General features: G+C 42.9%; 1 protein-coding gene across 2 annotated transcripts in view; it reads left to right on the forward strand.

Annotated features, from left to right (window-relative positions):
- The window catches only part of LOC311190055 (protein eva-1 homolog C-like), a gene marked incomplete at both ends in the record, with an annotated part of 212,226 nt that overhangs the window by 45,291 nt on the left and 150,172 nt on the right, over positions 1-16,763 (forward strand). For both annotated transcript variants that reach the window (XM_084261904.1, XM_084261905.1), the window contains one exon: positions 10,230-10,444. In XM_084261904.1, the coding sequence (XP_084118030.1) occupies positions 10,230-10,444 (215 nt within the window). The remainder of the gene's footprint in view (positions 1-10,229; positions 10,445-16,763) is intronic.

Consider the following 16,763-nt stretch of genomic DNA (forward strand, 5'->3'; position numbering starts at 1 on the left):
AGCGTGTGGGAAGTTGAGGTTAGCTTCTAGCTGGTTGGGCAGCCTGACAGCTGGAGGTGGTGATGTTCAGGATTCTGGTCTCTTGGTGGTGGTGTTTACATCAAACTCAAACCTGTTTACCTGTGAAATCATCATTCCTGCTACACAGACAACATTTACCATTGCTTTAAGTTGTCCAGTTACTGGTGAATACTAAATTCCCCCTTGGATTAAGCATTTCTTTAAAGAGAAATGCTGATCTGGCAGTTTTCTCTCGTTGCATATGCAGCACACTTCCCATTCTGTTAAGGCAATATTTGATGTTAGTAGCCAAGTTGTCAGAAGGAGGGCAGATCAGAAACCAGGGGAGACTCCTACAAACCTACTTTTTTATTCTCTTCTCTTTTTGCAGCCAGTCGGAGCTCCTTTTTCTCCTGGATAATTATTGTCTCATGGTAACATGGTCCTTTCTGCAAACAGGTATAATTTTGAACTTGACCATGTGTGAACATAGAGAGGTCACTTACAAATGGATATTCTTACTCAAAATCTTTCTTTCCCCCCCTTTATAGTATTTTTAGACTGCTCTCTTTCTGTTTCTCTGGTTTCCCCACCTTTGCTGAAGTGACCCAGCCACCACGATGCTTCTAGCAGATTCTTGCTGGCAAGATGAACCCCTGGGAAACACTTCTAATTACCAAATGAGAAAAAGGATATTTTTTAAATGTCTACTCTACCCCTTGTGTCCTTTTGTTTTCCCTTTTTAATTTCCTTCTTTTCCCCCTCCTCTCCTTCTTCCTTTCACTGTCTAGCCTTTTCTATCTTGTCTCGCTCTCACTTCATTTCCTTTCCTCTCTTGGGGTTCATAAAGCTGCCAAGGCCTGGCCAAAGCAAAGAGAATTACACATTTCACAGGCGAAGGTCATGCAGAGGGCAGCATCGTCGTTCTTTCTGTGGGTTCTGGGGAAAGGATGCAGGTTCACCCCAGAGCTGTTGCTTTCATTAAAATTTGTCAAGTCTACCCTGAATATGGAATTTAAAGCAGAAGGAAAAGGGAGATGTTAAAATCGTAGAATCACAGAATGGTCTGGGTTGGAAGGGACCCCAAGGAACACAGAGTTCCAAACCCCCTGCCACAGGCAGGGACACCAACCTCCAGGCCTGGATCTACTCAAGGTTGTCCAGGGCCCCATCTAACCTGGCCTTGAACATCTCCAGGGATGGGGCATCCACCACCTCTCTAGGCAGCTTATTCCAACACCTCACCACTCTCTCTGTAAAGAACTTCCCCCTAATATCTAATCTAAATCTTCCTTCCTTTATCTTTAATCCATTCCCCCTTGTCCTGCCATTGTCTATCCTTTTAAAAAGTTGATTCCCCTCCTGTTTCTCTGCTCCCTTCAGGGACTGGAAGGCTGCAATGAGGTCCCCCTGCAGCCTTCTCTTCTCTAGGCTGAACAAGCCCAGCTCCTCAGCCTCTCTTCATAGGGGAGATGCTCCAGCCTTCTGATCATCTTTGTGGCCTCCTCTGAACCCTCTCCAGTAGTTCCACATCTTTTCTGTATTGCGGGCCTCAGATCTGGACACAGCACTCCAGATGAAAGAATCCCAGAAGACAAAATCCCAGTGTTGGAAACAAGCTTTTGCCTAATTATTGGATTTTACTGGGAGGTGAGTTCTGGGAGAATTTAAGCTCAAGGTCCCTAGTTTGGAGAGGAACCACAAATGTGGATTCTCCAGTATCTCAGCAGAGCTCACACCCTATGCCTGTGAGCGGTAGCTGCCTTTCCCACCACAGGCAGCAATTTTTCATTGTCCCTAAAAATATCTTGCTTCTTCAGTAGAAAAATTGGTATGTGGCAAAGCAATCCTGAGGGGTTTGGCCTGCTTGAGCATGAATATTGCCTCTTGCCCATCCTTATTACACAACAGCAAACGAGGGAGGCCTTGAATTTCACAGTTTGTGATATAAAAAAGAGTTTCCAATAAAAATGACCATTGAAATGTTGAGGTGCTTGTTAAAATCTGTGAGAGAAACTACCACCTGATTGGAAGTATTCTCCTGTAGGAGAACTCTCTGCTGCTGAGCTGGCATTTGCACATGTAAGTCACGCTGTATTATTTCACGCGAGGTGATGGGATTTCAGATCTGCTCTCTGGAATCAGAGGAATTGTTCAACATTTTGACCTGCCAGTTGAAATCCACATTTTTCAGGGATGTGTAGGTCACTCTGAGAGCCCTGGAGCTGGCTTCTGGCACTGTGTGCAGAGCACTCACATCTGCTTGTCGTGGCCTTTGCAGCAGCTCCCGTAGGGTTATGCACTTTTGCCTTCACTCCTGCCATTCGTCCTGGTCTAAACAAAGCTGCCGTGTCTCTGCACTCATAGTCTTGTCAGAATAAGTTCTCCCAAATGGGTAGAAACCTGTTTATTTAGTGTTGGTGCTTTTTAGACCTTGTCAAATTGTCATGCCTTAGCTTTGATTTGCTTAAAGATTCGGTCAGTGCACATGAAGACTTGCCTGTCACTTGTGTGGTCAGATAAATATTTTCTTCATCCCAGTGTGACATGCTGTGCAAAAGCTTTCCTTTAATTTAGGTAGTAAATGGGTACTTCCCCATCACTCCCAGTAAAGCTGTGGGCAAAGGTCAGGCTGCTTTTAGGCACTTCTGTAGCTCTGCAGAGGTACATGGTTATAGCAAAGTTGATGTCTATTTCACAGAATCACAGAATGACAAGGTTGGAAAAGACCTTTAAGATGGTCATGTCCAATCATTCCTGTCCTATACTAAAACATATCATTAGGTACCTCATCTACCTATTTTTAAACACATCCAGGGATGGTGACTCAACCCCCTCCCTGGGCAGCCTGTTCCAGGCCCTGACAACTCTTTCAGTGAAATTTTTTTCCTAACATCTAATCTGACCCTGCCCTGGTGCAGCTTTGTGCCATTTCCCCTTGTCCTATCTCCTGTCACCTGGCTGAAGAGACCATCTCCCACCTCTCTACACCCTCCTTTCATGTAGTTGTTAGTGGTGATAAGGTTTCCCCTCAGCCTCCTCTTCTCCAGGCTAAACACCTCCAGCTCCCTCAGCTGCTCCTCATATGATTTGCCCTCCAGCCCCTTCCCCAGCCTGGTTGCCCTTCTCTGGACATGCTTGAGGACCTCAATGTTCTTCTTTCCCTTTCTGCATGTTTCCAATACAGAAACAAGCCCTTCCCTCTATGTTTACGATGGTGAAAGTCTGTGTTTTGGTCAAACTGGGCAGTCCCTAAACTTTCTGGGTCTCTTGCACTGCATAGGGACACGAAGGAGCTTTCACAGACCTTACCAGAGACCAGATATACAGCTGATGCTTTCATGACAGTGCTGAATATTTCCTGTTCCCAAAGAAGATTTGGGACTGAATTTTCTTTGTTTTGTGGTGAACTGGTAACTCCTGGACTGTGCTGTGCCAGAGCAGGTTCAGATTAGACATGAGGAAAAGAAGGGTTATCGAGCACTGGAACAGGCTGCCCAGGGAGAGGGTTGAGTCACCGACCCTGGATGTATTTAAAAGGCAGGTGGATGAGGTGCTTGGGAATATGGTTTAGTAGAGGACAGGTACAGCTGGGCTCGATGATCTCAAAGATCTTTTCCAACCTAGTGATACTGTGACTCTGTGATTCAAAAGGCCTTTGTTGTAGAACTGGAAGTCAGAAGTAACACCACTGAAACTTGTCTAAGTGAGGAAGTTTACCCACAAAGGTGCATTGGTGGATATGCAAGTGTGTCCCTGAGTGACTGCATTTACTATGGAAAATTATGAGTGTCATTATGGCAGCCTAATTAGATCACTGCAGTTTTGCTGTTACAAATCCCTTGTGTATATAACTGTCTAAACTCTCCTGTCCATAAAATAAACCTGTTATAACTTAATTTATAAGAGCTACATGACCCCTGTGGTGTGAACTCTTTATCACTACTTAGAATGCGATGTTAAGGCCACAGTGAGCAGTCCTGTGATTTATTTCTCTGAGGGTAAGAGCCAAGAAGAAAGAGCCGCTTCAAGCTGCTCAGGAGGCATCACCCATGATGTTCCTTCAGCTATAAAGTGATGACCTTAACACTCACTGCAGCTGTATCTCTAGAATGAAGTAGTGCCTAGCTTGTCTACAGTGTGTGGGATTGGCCTTTCTGGGCTGTAAGAAGTGATACTAAATCTCTCTCCTCCCAGTACCCCATAGGGCTTCCCAAGATGCCCTGGTAATTATCTTTAGGTTGTGCTTGGTGAAGTCCTGGTGCAGCTTCTTCCAGCTAAATTCTCTGTACTGTGAAATTTCTTTCAACACTGTGGCTGCCCCCAACCATCTGGTTTAAAAACTTGTTTTAGAAAAAAAATGAGTTCTCAGGAAACCATGAATTTATGGCATTCAAAGACAATAAACTAAGATGATGTTAGAACAGCAAAAATATTTTTTGTATTGAATTTTTAGAGTAAATTTTTAAAGTTCTGCACTCAAAATAGTTGCCATAGGTGTTGCTTATTAAATTCTCCAGGGTTATTCCAGCAGTCTGTGGAAGGTCTGTAGTGTTTTATTAAATTCTGTAGGAGTTTACAGTTAGGAAATTTAGGGGAATAATTAGCAACAGTCATCAATAGTGTCTGAGTTAGATTCAAGCCTGCAGAGTTGAAAACCACTGTGTTTTTATTCCTGTCAATCCTAGCCTTCACCAACCTAATTTCTACTACCCTCTCATCCTTACATAATCCCAGGAGACCTATGAAGTACTGTTCAGCATGTACAAAGCGTTACCTTGTTTAGCCCTGAAATGCTGGCACTCAGCTCTGGTCCTGAATTCACCCTCGTTTCAGAGCAGTTTTTCTGAGCCAACCTGGGTACTGTTTGGAGCTGCAACTGTGGCACAGGAGATGAGATAGTGGGCAAGGAACTGTTGACTTAAAATAAAAATATGTTCCCAAATATGCTTATGAGATGTTCAAGTTTTCCTGGTGCTGTATGGTAGCTGAAAGGTGAAAGGGTTGGGGAGCAGCCGATGTGAAAGCAAATCTCTCTGTAGAAGGTTTGTAATAGCAAGTTTTAATCTCCAGTATTAGTAACAAAGCAAAACAAGCCCTACTTGTCCATGTTAGACTGCTCTGTGATTTGAGAGAGCTGCTTTTGCTACTGCAACCACAGGATTATCAGTAATCCCTGGTATGAAATGCATTCATTGAGTTGCCCTGGCTTCAAGCCTTGCCTGGGGTTACATTTCAGCCCTGTCCTGGTGGCGTGTTATTTTATGCCACTGGTTTAGCACTGTTTCAGTGAGCTGATGTGGGTATTGGTGTTCTGCGTGTGAAGAACAAGCTGAAATTCTCCAGTCATAGCATACCTAGAAAACAGTCTGATATAAGGGTAGTCTGAGTCCCAGAAAAGCATCTGATTAAGGTCCCTCCTGGAAGAAAGTTCTATTTCACATTCCGAGTCTCAAAAGCATCTGCAAGGAAGCTGAGGAAACCAGAAGAAAACATCAGTAGATACTGATGAAACAATAGAGATGTGGAAAATAAACTGGTAAAACAATAGGGATTTGGAAAATAAGAGGATTAAAAATGTAATGTACAAGGCAGTGTTTTGTTCACTGAGACAGTTAATTGCACTGATTTCATATGTTTCAGATAAAGGGAAATTCCTAATTACTAAGCCTAATATTATTGTTTCATTATGCTGATTTTTCTTTGTTATATGTATATCCTGTATTTGTAACTACAAAACTCAAAGTGGGATATTTTAAGAAGGCTATGCTATAGATTAGGTACAGCTCAGTGCAGTTATTAATGAAGCTCCGTGGCTTGAATTATGTCTAGTAGTTCATTAACCATTCAAATCCATTGAGATTCCTTGTAATTTTAGAAGTTTTGGGTGATATCCAAATTGTACAAAGACTTAGTATTGTGTGTCCATTCCTCCAGCATATACCTACAGAGATGCTGCCTGGTGAAAGATGAAATTTCTCTTCTCATGACTGGCAAGCTGAGGTGTTGCTATGTGCCCTGTCAAGCAAAGCTAGAATGGTACTTAGTGGAAGCAGAAGAGGGCTTACTGCTTTTAGGCAACCAGGGGTAAATAAGATACACCAATGAGTGTATACTCTGCTTTTCCTCTACATCTGGATGGGATAGAAGCTCTTACATCATTGGAGCTTTTGTGAACCACTCCATCAGTTGCTTTGGTTTCAAAAAGGTAAGTTTGTAACTGTATGAGCCTAAGTAAAGGACTACGTTTAGAACTATAGTCCCTGTAAAATGATGATATTCTGTATGAAACTTATTTTTCTCTAGTCCATGTATGTGTTGAGGATTAGAACTGGCTGTTGGATGAGAACTGAGTGACAGTTCCCTGGAGAGGCAGTGGTGGAAGTAGTTCTTGGGAACTGACATTGCTGAGTGGGGTAGAGTTACAGTCAGCATGAATCGTTGTGTTTGGCGAGTTGTGGACAGTAATTGCTGATGACTGATAGGAGTCAAACTCTGGGCTTTGGGAAAATAAATTGCAAGTAGGGTTTGAAAGGAACATTTCCTTCTTGTCAGAGGGAAAAAAATTGTCTATCATTTCTGTGATGCACTTCTTTTGGGTGTTTATTCAGTCTTCAGCATGTACAACCCTGCTTTGGTAGTGACATTGGTGTTTTGAATCAAGGAGAAGGTTGACACTTGAATCCTACATGTTGATTTAATCTGAGGGTATGGATGCCCACCAGCAGATTCTGTGTCCTCAACACAATCCTTAAAAGAAGTGCTAAACCCAAAAGATTTTTGAGTTTGTTTTTGTTATCCTAGATTTCCAAAACATGTAGCATTTAGAAAAGGTTTGGGTGGGCTTAATGTTTTATCTTTCTGTTCTGCTTTTACTGTGAATTTACTTTTTCAAATGAAAGAAGAAAAGCTCAGATTACCACCAGCTCTAACACTGTCTTCCCTAGGCATGCTAAGTAGTGAACTACCAAAAAATTTCCCGATAATATCATGATTTATTTCACTTCCACTCCAAGATGAACCATGACCAAATAGAGTAGACTTGCCTGTAGCAGTCCAGCTGGGATATTTTCCTCAAATAATTGCTTGCCTTCAGGTCCTTGATCCAACAATGGTCATTTCACATCCCAGAATTTGAGGATGAAGAAAGGAGTGGCAAATGCCTTTTGCCATTTTTAAAAACAACCTGCCTTATCTTTGTTTGGAGTGAATATTTGTAAGGCTGTACCTTATTTCCTAGCTGATAAAGCAGAGAAATAATCTCAATGAGGAGTGATTAAAAAAAAATGATATCTTTATCATCTCAGTTTACTGACTGTCATATTCTGTGGTCTATGAATAGCTGATTAGTGATCTGCTGTATCATTTTACTAAACTAAAATAGTTTTTGCCACCATCCAAAAGATGTTTTTATGCTTGCCAGGAAAGAGTCAGTAAGCTCTGTAAGCTGTTCCTTGTGTACTTATAAATTGTTCTCACCTTGGCATATGAGTGACATTGAGGTCCTCAAACACTTACCATTAGCTACATGTTTATGCATTTAATTCAGTAAAGAGCATCCCAGTAGTTCCCTCTCAGGTACCACGTGTAGATGTGGAAAAGGTCGCTGGAGACTTGTTACTGAAAATTCAGCAAGGATGCTCAAAACAATTCAGGTTCTGGGTTATGGAACCATGGCAAGGAAATGTCCACACTTGTAGAACTACCAATGAATTTAGTTTAAATTTGGCACACTTAAAGAGAAAAAAGAAAAACTTCATTAATTCTGTACAGCCACTTCCTTTTGCTCTTTGGAAAACGTAATGTCATCCCTGATCCTGCCCGCGCCTAAAACAGTATCTTCTCTCTGACAGTAGTCAGTGCCAGATGTTTCAGACCTTGTGCTTTGTTTATTATTAGCCAGCCACCATCAAAGCCTTTGGTAGCTTCAATATCTTGAGCTTGAATGGGCTCAAGTTATTTTGAGATTACTGATGGAAGATGAGAGGAAGGAGGTGTTTCAACAAGTGATGGGCAGTAATTGCAGGGGCTGACACCTTCCCATATCCTGAGTTGGTAATATGAAAGGTATGCTCTAGGGTGGCTGTTCTGACAGAGTAATTGAACATTTGGAGAAGCCAGTAGAGTCTTTACTGCAGTTTGGTTGCATTTCTCTGGCACCCTAATAGGTCAGCCTTGGGGAGAAGTCCTAATGCACTGGAGTAATAATGTGGAAAGTGGGGTTTAATGTTTTGTGTTGTATTCTGGTTTTGTTTGTAGCTTGCTTTTTTCTGATGCCCATCGTGTCTAGTTGCCTTACTTTTGAGGGAGAAGAACTAATCTGACTCCAGGGCTAGATGCACAGCATCACTCAGAGCATGTATCCTGCTGACTGGGCAAGGAGATGCGCTCCAGTAATCCTTGCACTCCAGGCACATGCTTGAATAAGTGAGATAAAGGCACTGAATTAAACAGTGCTGTTCCCTGTCACTTACTCTAATTATTGGGGCTGTGCTTCAGCCTTTTTCTTATAAGCAAACGCTGCTCTGGGGATTTGGAAATCACTATGTTGATTTGAGTAAATACCTATTTGGCACACACCTTGAGGCACTGCAGCAACAGGATTGCTAAATAATAACTACAGGTTAAAATTTAGAGGGCTGGATTCTCTGATTTCAGAGGAAATGGCCTTAATTATTCCATGATTATGGCAACCATGAGAATATTCTCATTTTAGCTATTTTTTAAAAGCAAGTCTAAGATATACCTCAGGTTCCCTTTTAGGAATTTGTCTGGAGATTGCTTATTTCTCTTAATGGTTTTGTCTCTACCTCTTAAGAAAAGAGTCTGCTATTTCTTAAGAAATGAAGTAGGGTAAGGCAGGGACAGCATATTGTGGGATTGTTCCTGGTAGACTTGTGTTGGTGGCCAGTGGTGAGAAGGGGTCTTCAAAACTTATCACAGAGAGGGTGTCTGCAGGGTTGAATGGGACCATGTCTGATGCTGACATTGGACACAATACAGAGTTCCTTGCACAGATGTCTTTATATCACCACCATGGTGGTTTTCCCTCAGATTTGAGTGTGGCAAAGTCAGGATTTGGCAGTTGGCATGGCAAATTTTAACTGAATGTGACTTTCAGAGGCTTTATCCCCATGCTTTATTCCTGCTAACAACTTTCTTAGTGGAGATAGTATCCTCTTCTCTCAAACTAAGAGAGATTTGGGTTTGCATACTGTTTTCCTTTTAAAAAGATTTAAACTGTTGGAGTGAAAGCAGAACTTTTGTATCAAAGGACTAGAACAGAAGGTGCAACCAGAAGAATAAAAATGATATACTGTGAAGGGAGTTCAAAGACGTGATTGGTGTGCTGTGATAGAATAGGACCTCATACAACCAACTGTAACCCCAACAGCAGCTCTGTGTCTCAGCCTTTCTTGCCCGTGGTCATAAGTTCACAGTAACAGTGAGGCTGGAAGGGTCTTCAGTTTCCTAGTCTAACCTCTTGCTCAAAACAGGATCAACTAGAAGGTCAGACCAGGTTTCTCAGGGCTATATTCAGTAAGGTCTTGAAAAGCTCCAAGGATGTAGGCTGCACTTCTTTGGACAATCTGCTCCATTGTTTGACCTCCCACACAGTGAAAAATTGATCCATATACCTGGTTTGAATCTCTTTTTTTCATCTTGTGCCTGTTACCTCTTACTCTCCTACCATGCACCACTGTAAAGAGCCTGGCTCCATCCCCTTGATAACCACCCTGTAGATATTGGTAGGCTGCTATTAGTTTCCCCCAAAGCTGTCTCTTCTCAAGGCTGAACAAGCCCTTTCTTACAGGGCAAGTTCTCCAGCTCCTAACTATCTTGGTTGCCCTCTGCTGAACTCATTCCAGTTTATTGATGTTTGTCTTGTGTTTGGGGGCCAAAACTTGCATGTGTTATCTAGATATGGTCCAAATGATGTGTCTGGCTCAGCTGCATTTCCATTTCCTGTAAACTTGATAGTAATGCCAAAGTAAATACGATTGGAGCATCTGAATATTGCTTCCACTGAGGATAACATGGCTGAAGGCCAAATCACTGAGCCTCCCCCTCCACCATGTCTCTCTCATTTGTGAGTGTGTGAGATAAGTAATAAAATCTGCATCCCTCATTGGTTGTCAGTTGTGTGTTTGTTAGACTGCACTGCTGTAAATCACCTAAACATTAACTACTTGTCACTAATAATGTGGTTTTGGTTGTGTTTTTTGCAGGTTACATATCACATGTACTAAAGAATTATACCAATCATGCTTGTGATGGAGAATATGTCTCCCTGAGATGTCCTCACAGAACCACCATCAGCATCCAGTCTTCCTTTTATGGCCGAATTGTACCAAGTCATCAGATGTGTCCTTCTCGCTATCCCCACTCCTATGCAACTTTAATTAAGGAAGATGTTGCCTGTTCAGTTGGCACTTCCCTTCAGGTACTGCATGTTAAACTGGGTCTGTTAATTTTGGACTTCATCTTCTCTTGACCAGGCAGCAGCTGTCTGTGCTGGTGCTGCCTAGACCTGCATTAAGCAGTGCTACCCAGCGTGGGAGCACTGACATCTCACACAGCTTAGTGGGTAATTCATCTTTGTAGTTTAGACAGGGCTGAGTTAGGTTGTGCTGATGAATTTCTTAGTTTAGCTGCAACTCTAGTCAACAATGGCTCAGGAATGTGGTTGAAACAGAATCACTCTGCAAGACCACATTATGTTTGACTAGGTTATGATTATTTTTTGTATAGTTTTTCATCCCAATGGTTAGTTTTTTCAACACATTCAGAAGTTGCTGTGGCATTCTCTTACTTCAGTACTGATCCTATTTCAAGAGGCTTTTACTTAGGTAACTTGAAACCCAGAGAGAATCCTTGGCTTTACTTCTTCTGACTCATTGGGTTCCTAGGCCGCTGTAAGTGATCATACATCACTTAAGCTTGTAATCTCCCAAGGATCAGTAGTTAATCAGCTGTCCATTTGTGTAGGGGTTGTTGACTATATGTATCCTCCCAGGAGCACATATGACGTCAGCAAATCAAAGGAATATTTAGTAGGTGCCAGTGCTACTCAACTGTCGGTAGGAACAACTAAAATTAGAAACAGGAGTTGGCTGATATTGCTGAGATGAATGGGGTTTGCTCCTGGATGTTGAAGTAAGCACAAGACTTTCCAAGTACAGGATCTGGGACTATGAAAACTTTTGGGTAAAGATCTCAAGCATCCAGTGTGTTATGGCTATGAAGCAATAATATCTCATAATAGAAATTTATAGCAGAACTAGATTAATGAGCCTACAGGGCTAGTGAATAATTTCTTTTACAATTTGACTAAAGGCCAGAGTTTCCCACATCACTTCTCACTCTGGCATCCAGGGCTTTTAAGAGGAGTTTACCACTTTTTTTTTTTTTTAAAGCTGATGTGAGCACTTTGGCTTCCAAATCTCAGTGGTAAATTCTCAAGAAATTGCACAGGGTTGGTGCTTGCCTGTAGTGTAACAGATTTGCAGTTGCCCTCATAGCACTGCACAATGAGTGAGTTTTAGTATGGGTGGACATGGTCCTTATCAGTGGAAGGTTTTCCCAGATGTGATAACAAAAGTTTCATAGAATCTCCAGAGTTGGAAAGGACCTGTAAGGATCATTAAGTCCAACTCTTGGCTCCACACAGGCCCAGCCAACTCAGAGCATGGGACTAAGAGCATAGTCAAGATGCTTCTTAACCTCAGTCAAGCTCAGTGCTGTGACCAGTTTCCTGGGGAGCCTGTTCCAGTGCCTGGCCACCCCCTCAGTAGAGAAACCTCTTCCTAATACCCAGCTTAAACTTCTCCTGTGACAGCTTCATGCCATTATGTGGGGTTCTATCATGGCTCACCAAAGAGAGGAGATCTGATAGAAGCATAGAACTGTGTAATACAACAGACAAGAGGCAGCTGGGTTGTTTAGGCTGGGAAACACGGACTGAAGGCTTTTTTAGAGGCTGGCCTTCCCTTCTTTCTTTTATTGATTTACTGCAAAATTTACTTGAACTTTTTAATTGATCAACATGTTTGATAGCTATGTGCTCACCTCATCTGTTGTGGGTGAATGGCCCACTTCAGGGACCTGGGAGAACTTGAGGAACTTAAGAACAGGGAAGATGTAAATTTGGCTTTCTGTGCCATGGTTTTATGTGCAGACCTCTAACCCATTCACTTTGCCTCCAACAGTTTGAGTGCTTGTAATTACAGCTCCCCTGTTTATCAGAGTGATAATGATCTCTTGTACAGTAAGTTTGGTACATGACTGAGACCAGAACCATCCTGTTCACCCATTTTGGAGGATGCTGATATGCTAGAGAAGTAGAAGTAGAACATTCTTTGTTCTGCCACAAATTTCTTGAGGGACCTTGGGCAAGTTCCCAAGTCTCTTCTGAGGAGATCCAGAGTGCCTCTTTGGTGCCCCCAAATCTGGCTTTGATACCCATGCTTGCCCAGGGTAGAATCAGTCCAATGCCAGAGATGAATCTTGTCTTCTTTCTTAATCCTGGAAGGGGTGAGGCCCCTTTCAAGGGGAAGTCAGAAACTCTACAAGCTAAATGGCAAGCTGCCTGCAGCTCACTGGTGGGAAATGCATATATGTTAGAAAACTGGAAAACTGTAGACAAGAAAATTGCATCTATTCTTGTGGTTTTGACATTCAGCTACATGGCTGCTATAGGCTGATTGTGTGTAATTATCAATAATTAAAGAAGTTAGCCAAAGCAACCCCCTCACAATTAAGTACATATAAAATTGCTGTTTCTCCTTTGTGGAGAGTGGCCTGAGTGGGGGGGCTCTGAAGGGCAGTTATTAACACCACTCTCCACAAACACTACCTGTGAGTAACAGTTCATTCCCATTTAGAAGCTCTGTCCTCTGTAAAAGTCCACTTCAGACATTGTTTTGATGGTAAAAAGGGAAAAGAAAGGGTTGATTACACTGAGACAACCACTACTAATCAAGCCTTACCTGGTTGGCTGCCAGGATCCCTTGCTTTAGTGTCTTGTTTTTGTTTGAAATGAAGTGCAGACCACTAGGGAAAGCGTGTCTGAGGCATTAAAGCACTGACCCCAAACCACACATTTCTGTTGTTCTAACATCACCATGTCAGATTCTGTGGGAGATTTCCAAACTCACAAAAGTTTGGACAGTCAGACTGGGATTTACATCTTGATGTGGTTGGACTCTTGTTCACTTTTAGATCAGATGAATGTGGAGGGATCAGAACAACAAAAATGAAGTTGTGTTGAAAACCAGACATTATTTGCTTTTCAAACAGCTCCCCCTGCTCCCCTGACTCCACTCAGTTTAAGGGGGGGGGGGTGCAGAGTTAGAATAAGTCACATAAGATAGATGGCAGGAAGGAAAGAGAGATTTGTGCTGTGTTTGTGAAGCATCTTTGAGATATTTTGAAGACAGAAGAGTAGAAAGTTCCCATTCATCCTTTATTAACAGGTGCTAATTTGGGGCACTAGTGCTGTTAATTAATCAGTGTGGTCTGGTATTTGTCTTCTGTCTTTTCCTTCCGGGGCCCAGCAAAGTATTCCTGACTGGGAGGTAGAAGAGAGCAGTGTCCTCACCCCAGCCAGGAAGGCTGTGGAACAGAGAGGAATATCTGGAACCTTGGTGGCCCTGGTAAGGGATTCATGTCATGGTAAGGGACTCATGTCCTGCCTTGGCAGAGGAGGACTGTGAGGAGGAGCTTTATGGTTGCTGAACCATCTCTTTTCTTGCTTGTAGGTCAGGAAGAACAGACCAAAGTCTGTTCATCTTTCAAAGAAGTAAATTCTTGAATATTAAGGGTTGTTTATCATAGAACAGTTTGGGTTGGAAGGGATATTTAAAGGTCATCTAATCCAACCCCATGCAATGAGCAGAGACATCATAGAATCACGGAATGGTTTGGGTTAGGAGGGACCTTAGAGATCACTTAGTTCCAACCCCCTTGCTATGGGCAAGGACACCTTGCATTATACCAGGTTGCCCCAAACCCCCATTCAACCTGGCCTTGAACACTGTCAGGGAGAGGTCATCCATAGCTGCTCTGGGAAACCTGTGCCAGGGCCTCACCACCCTCAGGCACGGTGAAACCACTGAAAATGGTTCTCACATAACAAGGTGTTTATCCCCAGTGCATTATTTATGCAGAGATTTGAGTTGTGAGCGCACCACAAGGTCTGTATCACCAGGGCAGAATCATGCAGAGATGTTAGCTTGGTTCCTGAAGGTGCAGAGCTGCAGTAACATAGTGTATGTGTTGATGTCATTGCCATGACCTGTAACTCCCATGTGCCTTTACTCCTTAGGAGCAATTCTGCAGGTGGAGTTGGTCTGAGCATGCAACCTAACAATTTTGAGAGCCTGAAGATTTTTGGTAGGTCAGTGCATCATGTTTTCACAGTAGAGCTTTTCTCTTGCTCTGTAATGTCACATAACCCAGATAGGGTTAGTCAAGCCCACCTCTAATCCTCACAATGTCTGATTTTTTTTAGTGTGAGGGAATGGAGAAGTAGCCACATTACATTGATACACAGCAGGAGGAGACACAAAACACCAAGACACACCCCTTAATCCAAGGAGGTCTGCTTGGGACTACTCTCACCTCCTTGAGCCTCTCCTTTATGCTGGGATTTGGGTACCTCTCACACTACTGCATACATTTGTATTTCCCTGCCATGGGGACATCTCATGAGATCTGGCCTCTGGAGAATAACGAAGCTGATAAGAGATACAGCAGCAATGTCTGTTTATTCATATGCTCACATAAATATTGGCGCAGAGGGCAAAGGGGCAATAGGAGTGTTAAGTATTCTGCGTCGCCTAACAGTAGGTGCCTACTGATAAGTGAATCCCTGTAGTAAAAAAACCTAGTCACTCCTAACCAAGTACACAGCACACAGCTTGTGCCTGTGGAAATGTCTGGAGGCATGTGTATCTTTGAAGGAAGACAAGAAGGTTTGGAGTGGCTTGTTCATAAAGCTTTCTGCAGCCGCTCATTTCTGGATCAGTATTCCTGATGTCCCTCGTTTTCAGCTATAAGTGACTCAAGGTCTGTATGGGAGAATGTTTAATGATTGGCCTGCTGTTACAGCTTGTTGCCAGAACCCTGGATTACACTTCACAGCAGATTATCTGCAATAGTCTCATTTTACCAAAATGAGTTGTCAGAACAGTAAACCCACAGCATACTCGGAAAGAAAAAGCCCTGGAGCAAAGCTTCTTTGGAAGGAAATTAAAAAGCCCTGGAGAGCCTCTTATTCATTGTGTTTCTACTCCCAGATATTTATCAAATACATTGTAGGCTAACTTCTGTCCTAATAGATGCCTGCACTGAAATCAGCAGAAACTGCACTTCAGTGGGCAGTGTTTTACTGTGACTTGTTTCCTCAAGACGAGCTCTGCTTGGATGGTGCTGTGGGGTCATGCATCCTCTTGGAGAGATTAGCCAGTTTGGGAGGGAGGGCAGGCATAGCCTGTGGTCTGGGTCTCTTTCAACACTCTCCAGGACAACCAGTCCTTGCTGACAGGAATCACTAGTGCTGCTGATTGTGGTATTTCCTTTTGTCCTTTAAGTGAGATACAGGACACCTTTGCTGCCACTCCTGCTGTCACCCCAACAGCATGTGGGGCAGCAGTACAAAAGGGAGCAGATTCTTTGCATGTTAACCATAGGATTCCCTGAGCCTTTCTCTCCCCCTTTTCATTTACATCTACCAGTAAGGTTTTTGTGGTAGAAAGCAAAGGGGAGCTGACCTCTTTGGTGAAAGAAGAGATAAAGTTTCTGGTAGGCGCGTGACTCTCAAAGCATTGCTGATCACAAAATGATGGGGCTGGAAGGTGTCTGTGTGTTAGTGTTTCTGAAGAGGATTTTATTTTCCCCAAGTATTCTGGATAAACAGTGTGGTAGAGTTAAATAAAAAAGTAGAAGAAAATGATCCAACTGCTCTAGCTTTCTTGGTAGGCCAAGGACAGTGGCCACTGCCATGCCCAGGATATTGTGTGGTCCCACTGATGTAACAGCTCAACAGGAATTAGGGTCCTGTTGTATTTGCACTTGAGAAATGGTCCTGACTCGACTTTGAATATCTGTAAGATGATGATGGTCAAGGGGAAAGAGGGAGGAAAATGCTAGAAAGGAAGAATGATGGTCATTAGTATGACTAGGAGGAGAACCCACTGTTTGTTATATTGCATATCAGAAGGTCTCCACAGTTTACAGTCAGCGTGAACAAGGAGAGTTTCAGTCCCAGAAATGTCAGTGAATTAATGAGTGGTTCAGGCAACTCTTCATCAGACTATATTAATTACTTTGCAGAGGTTGGTGAGCAGTGAGTTCAGGGTCCACAAGAAGTTACTGCTGTGCTGAAGCTGCTCTTAAAAATCACAGAACCAGTGCAGCTTCATTCATGAATCTTACCCAGGGTGAAATATAACTCTTGGGCAAGCAGCTCCCCAAATAATGGCCTGCATTCAGAGGTCACAGGTAATCTCTAAATCACTGTATCTTTGAAATCTTTGGCTTGACTGAAACAGCTCATCAGAGCAGTTTGATTACGTAGGGCAGAAGAAGAGGCACTGGAGGCAGAGGTGGTGGGTGCAGCCTGTCTCCCTGATGAGGCAAGACTACTCCCTGGGGTGTAAACCTCCTAATGCTTTGTTTACTCTATATTTAAACTTTCCAAATCATGGGGCTTCATCACTGCCACTAAGACCCTGCTTGACAGTGTAATGGTTTGCTTTCAG

This window comes from Gallinula chloropus (assembly GCF_964237585.1).
Source record: "Gallinula chloropus genome assembly, chromosome: 3".
NCBI lineage: Eukaryota > Metazoa > Chordata > Aves > Gruiformes > Rallidae > Gallinula > Gallinula chloropus.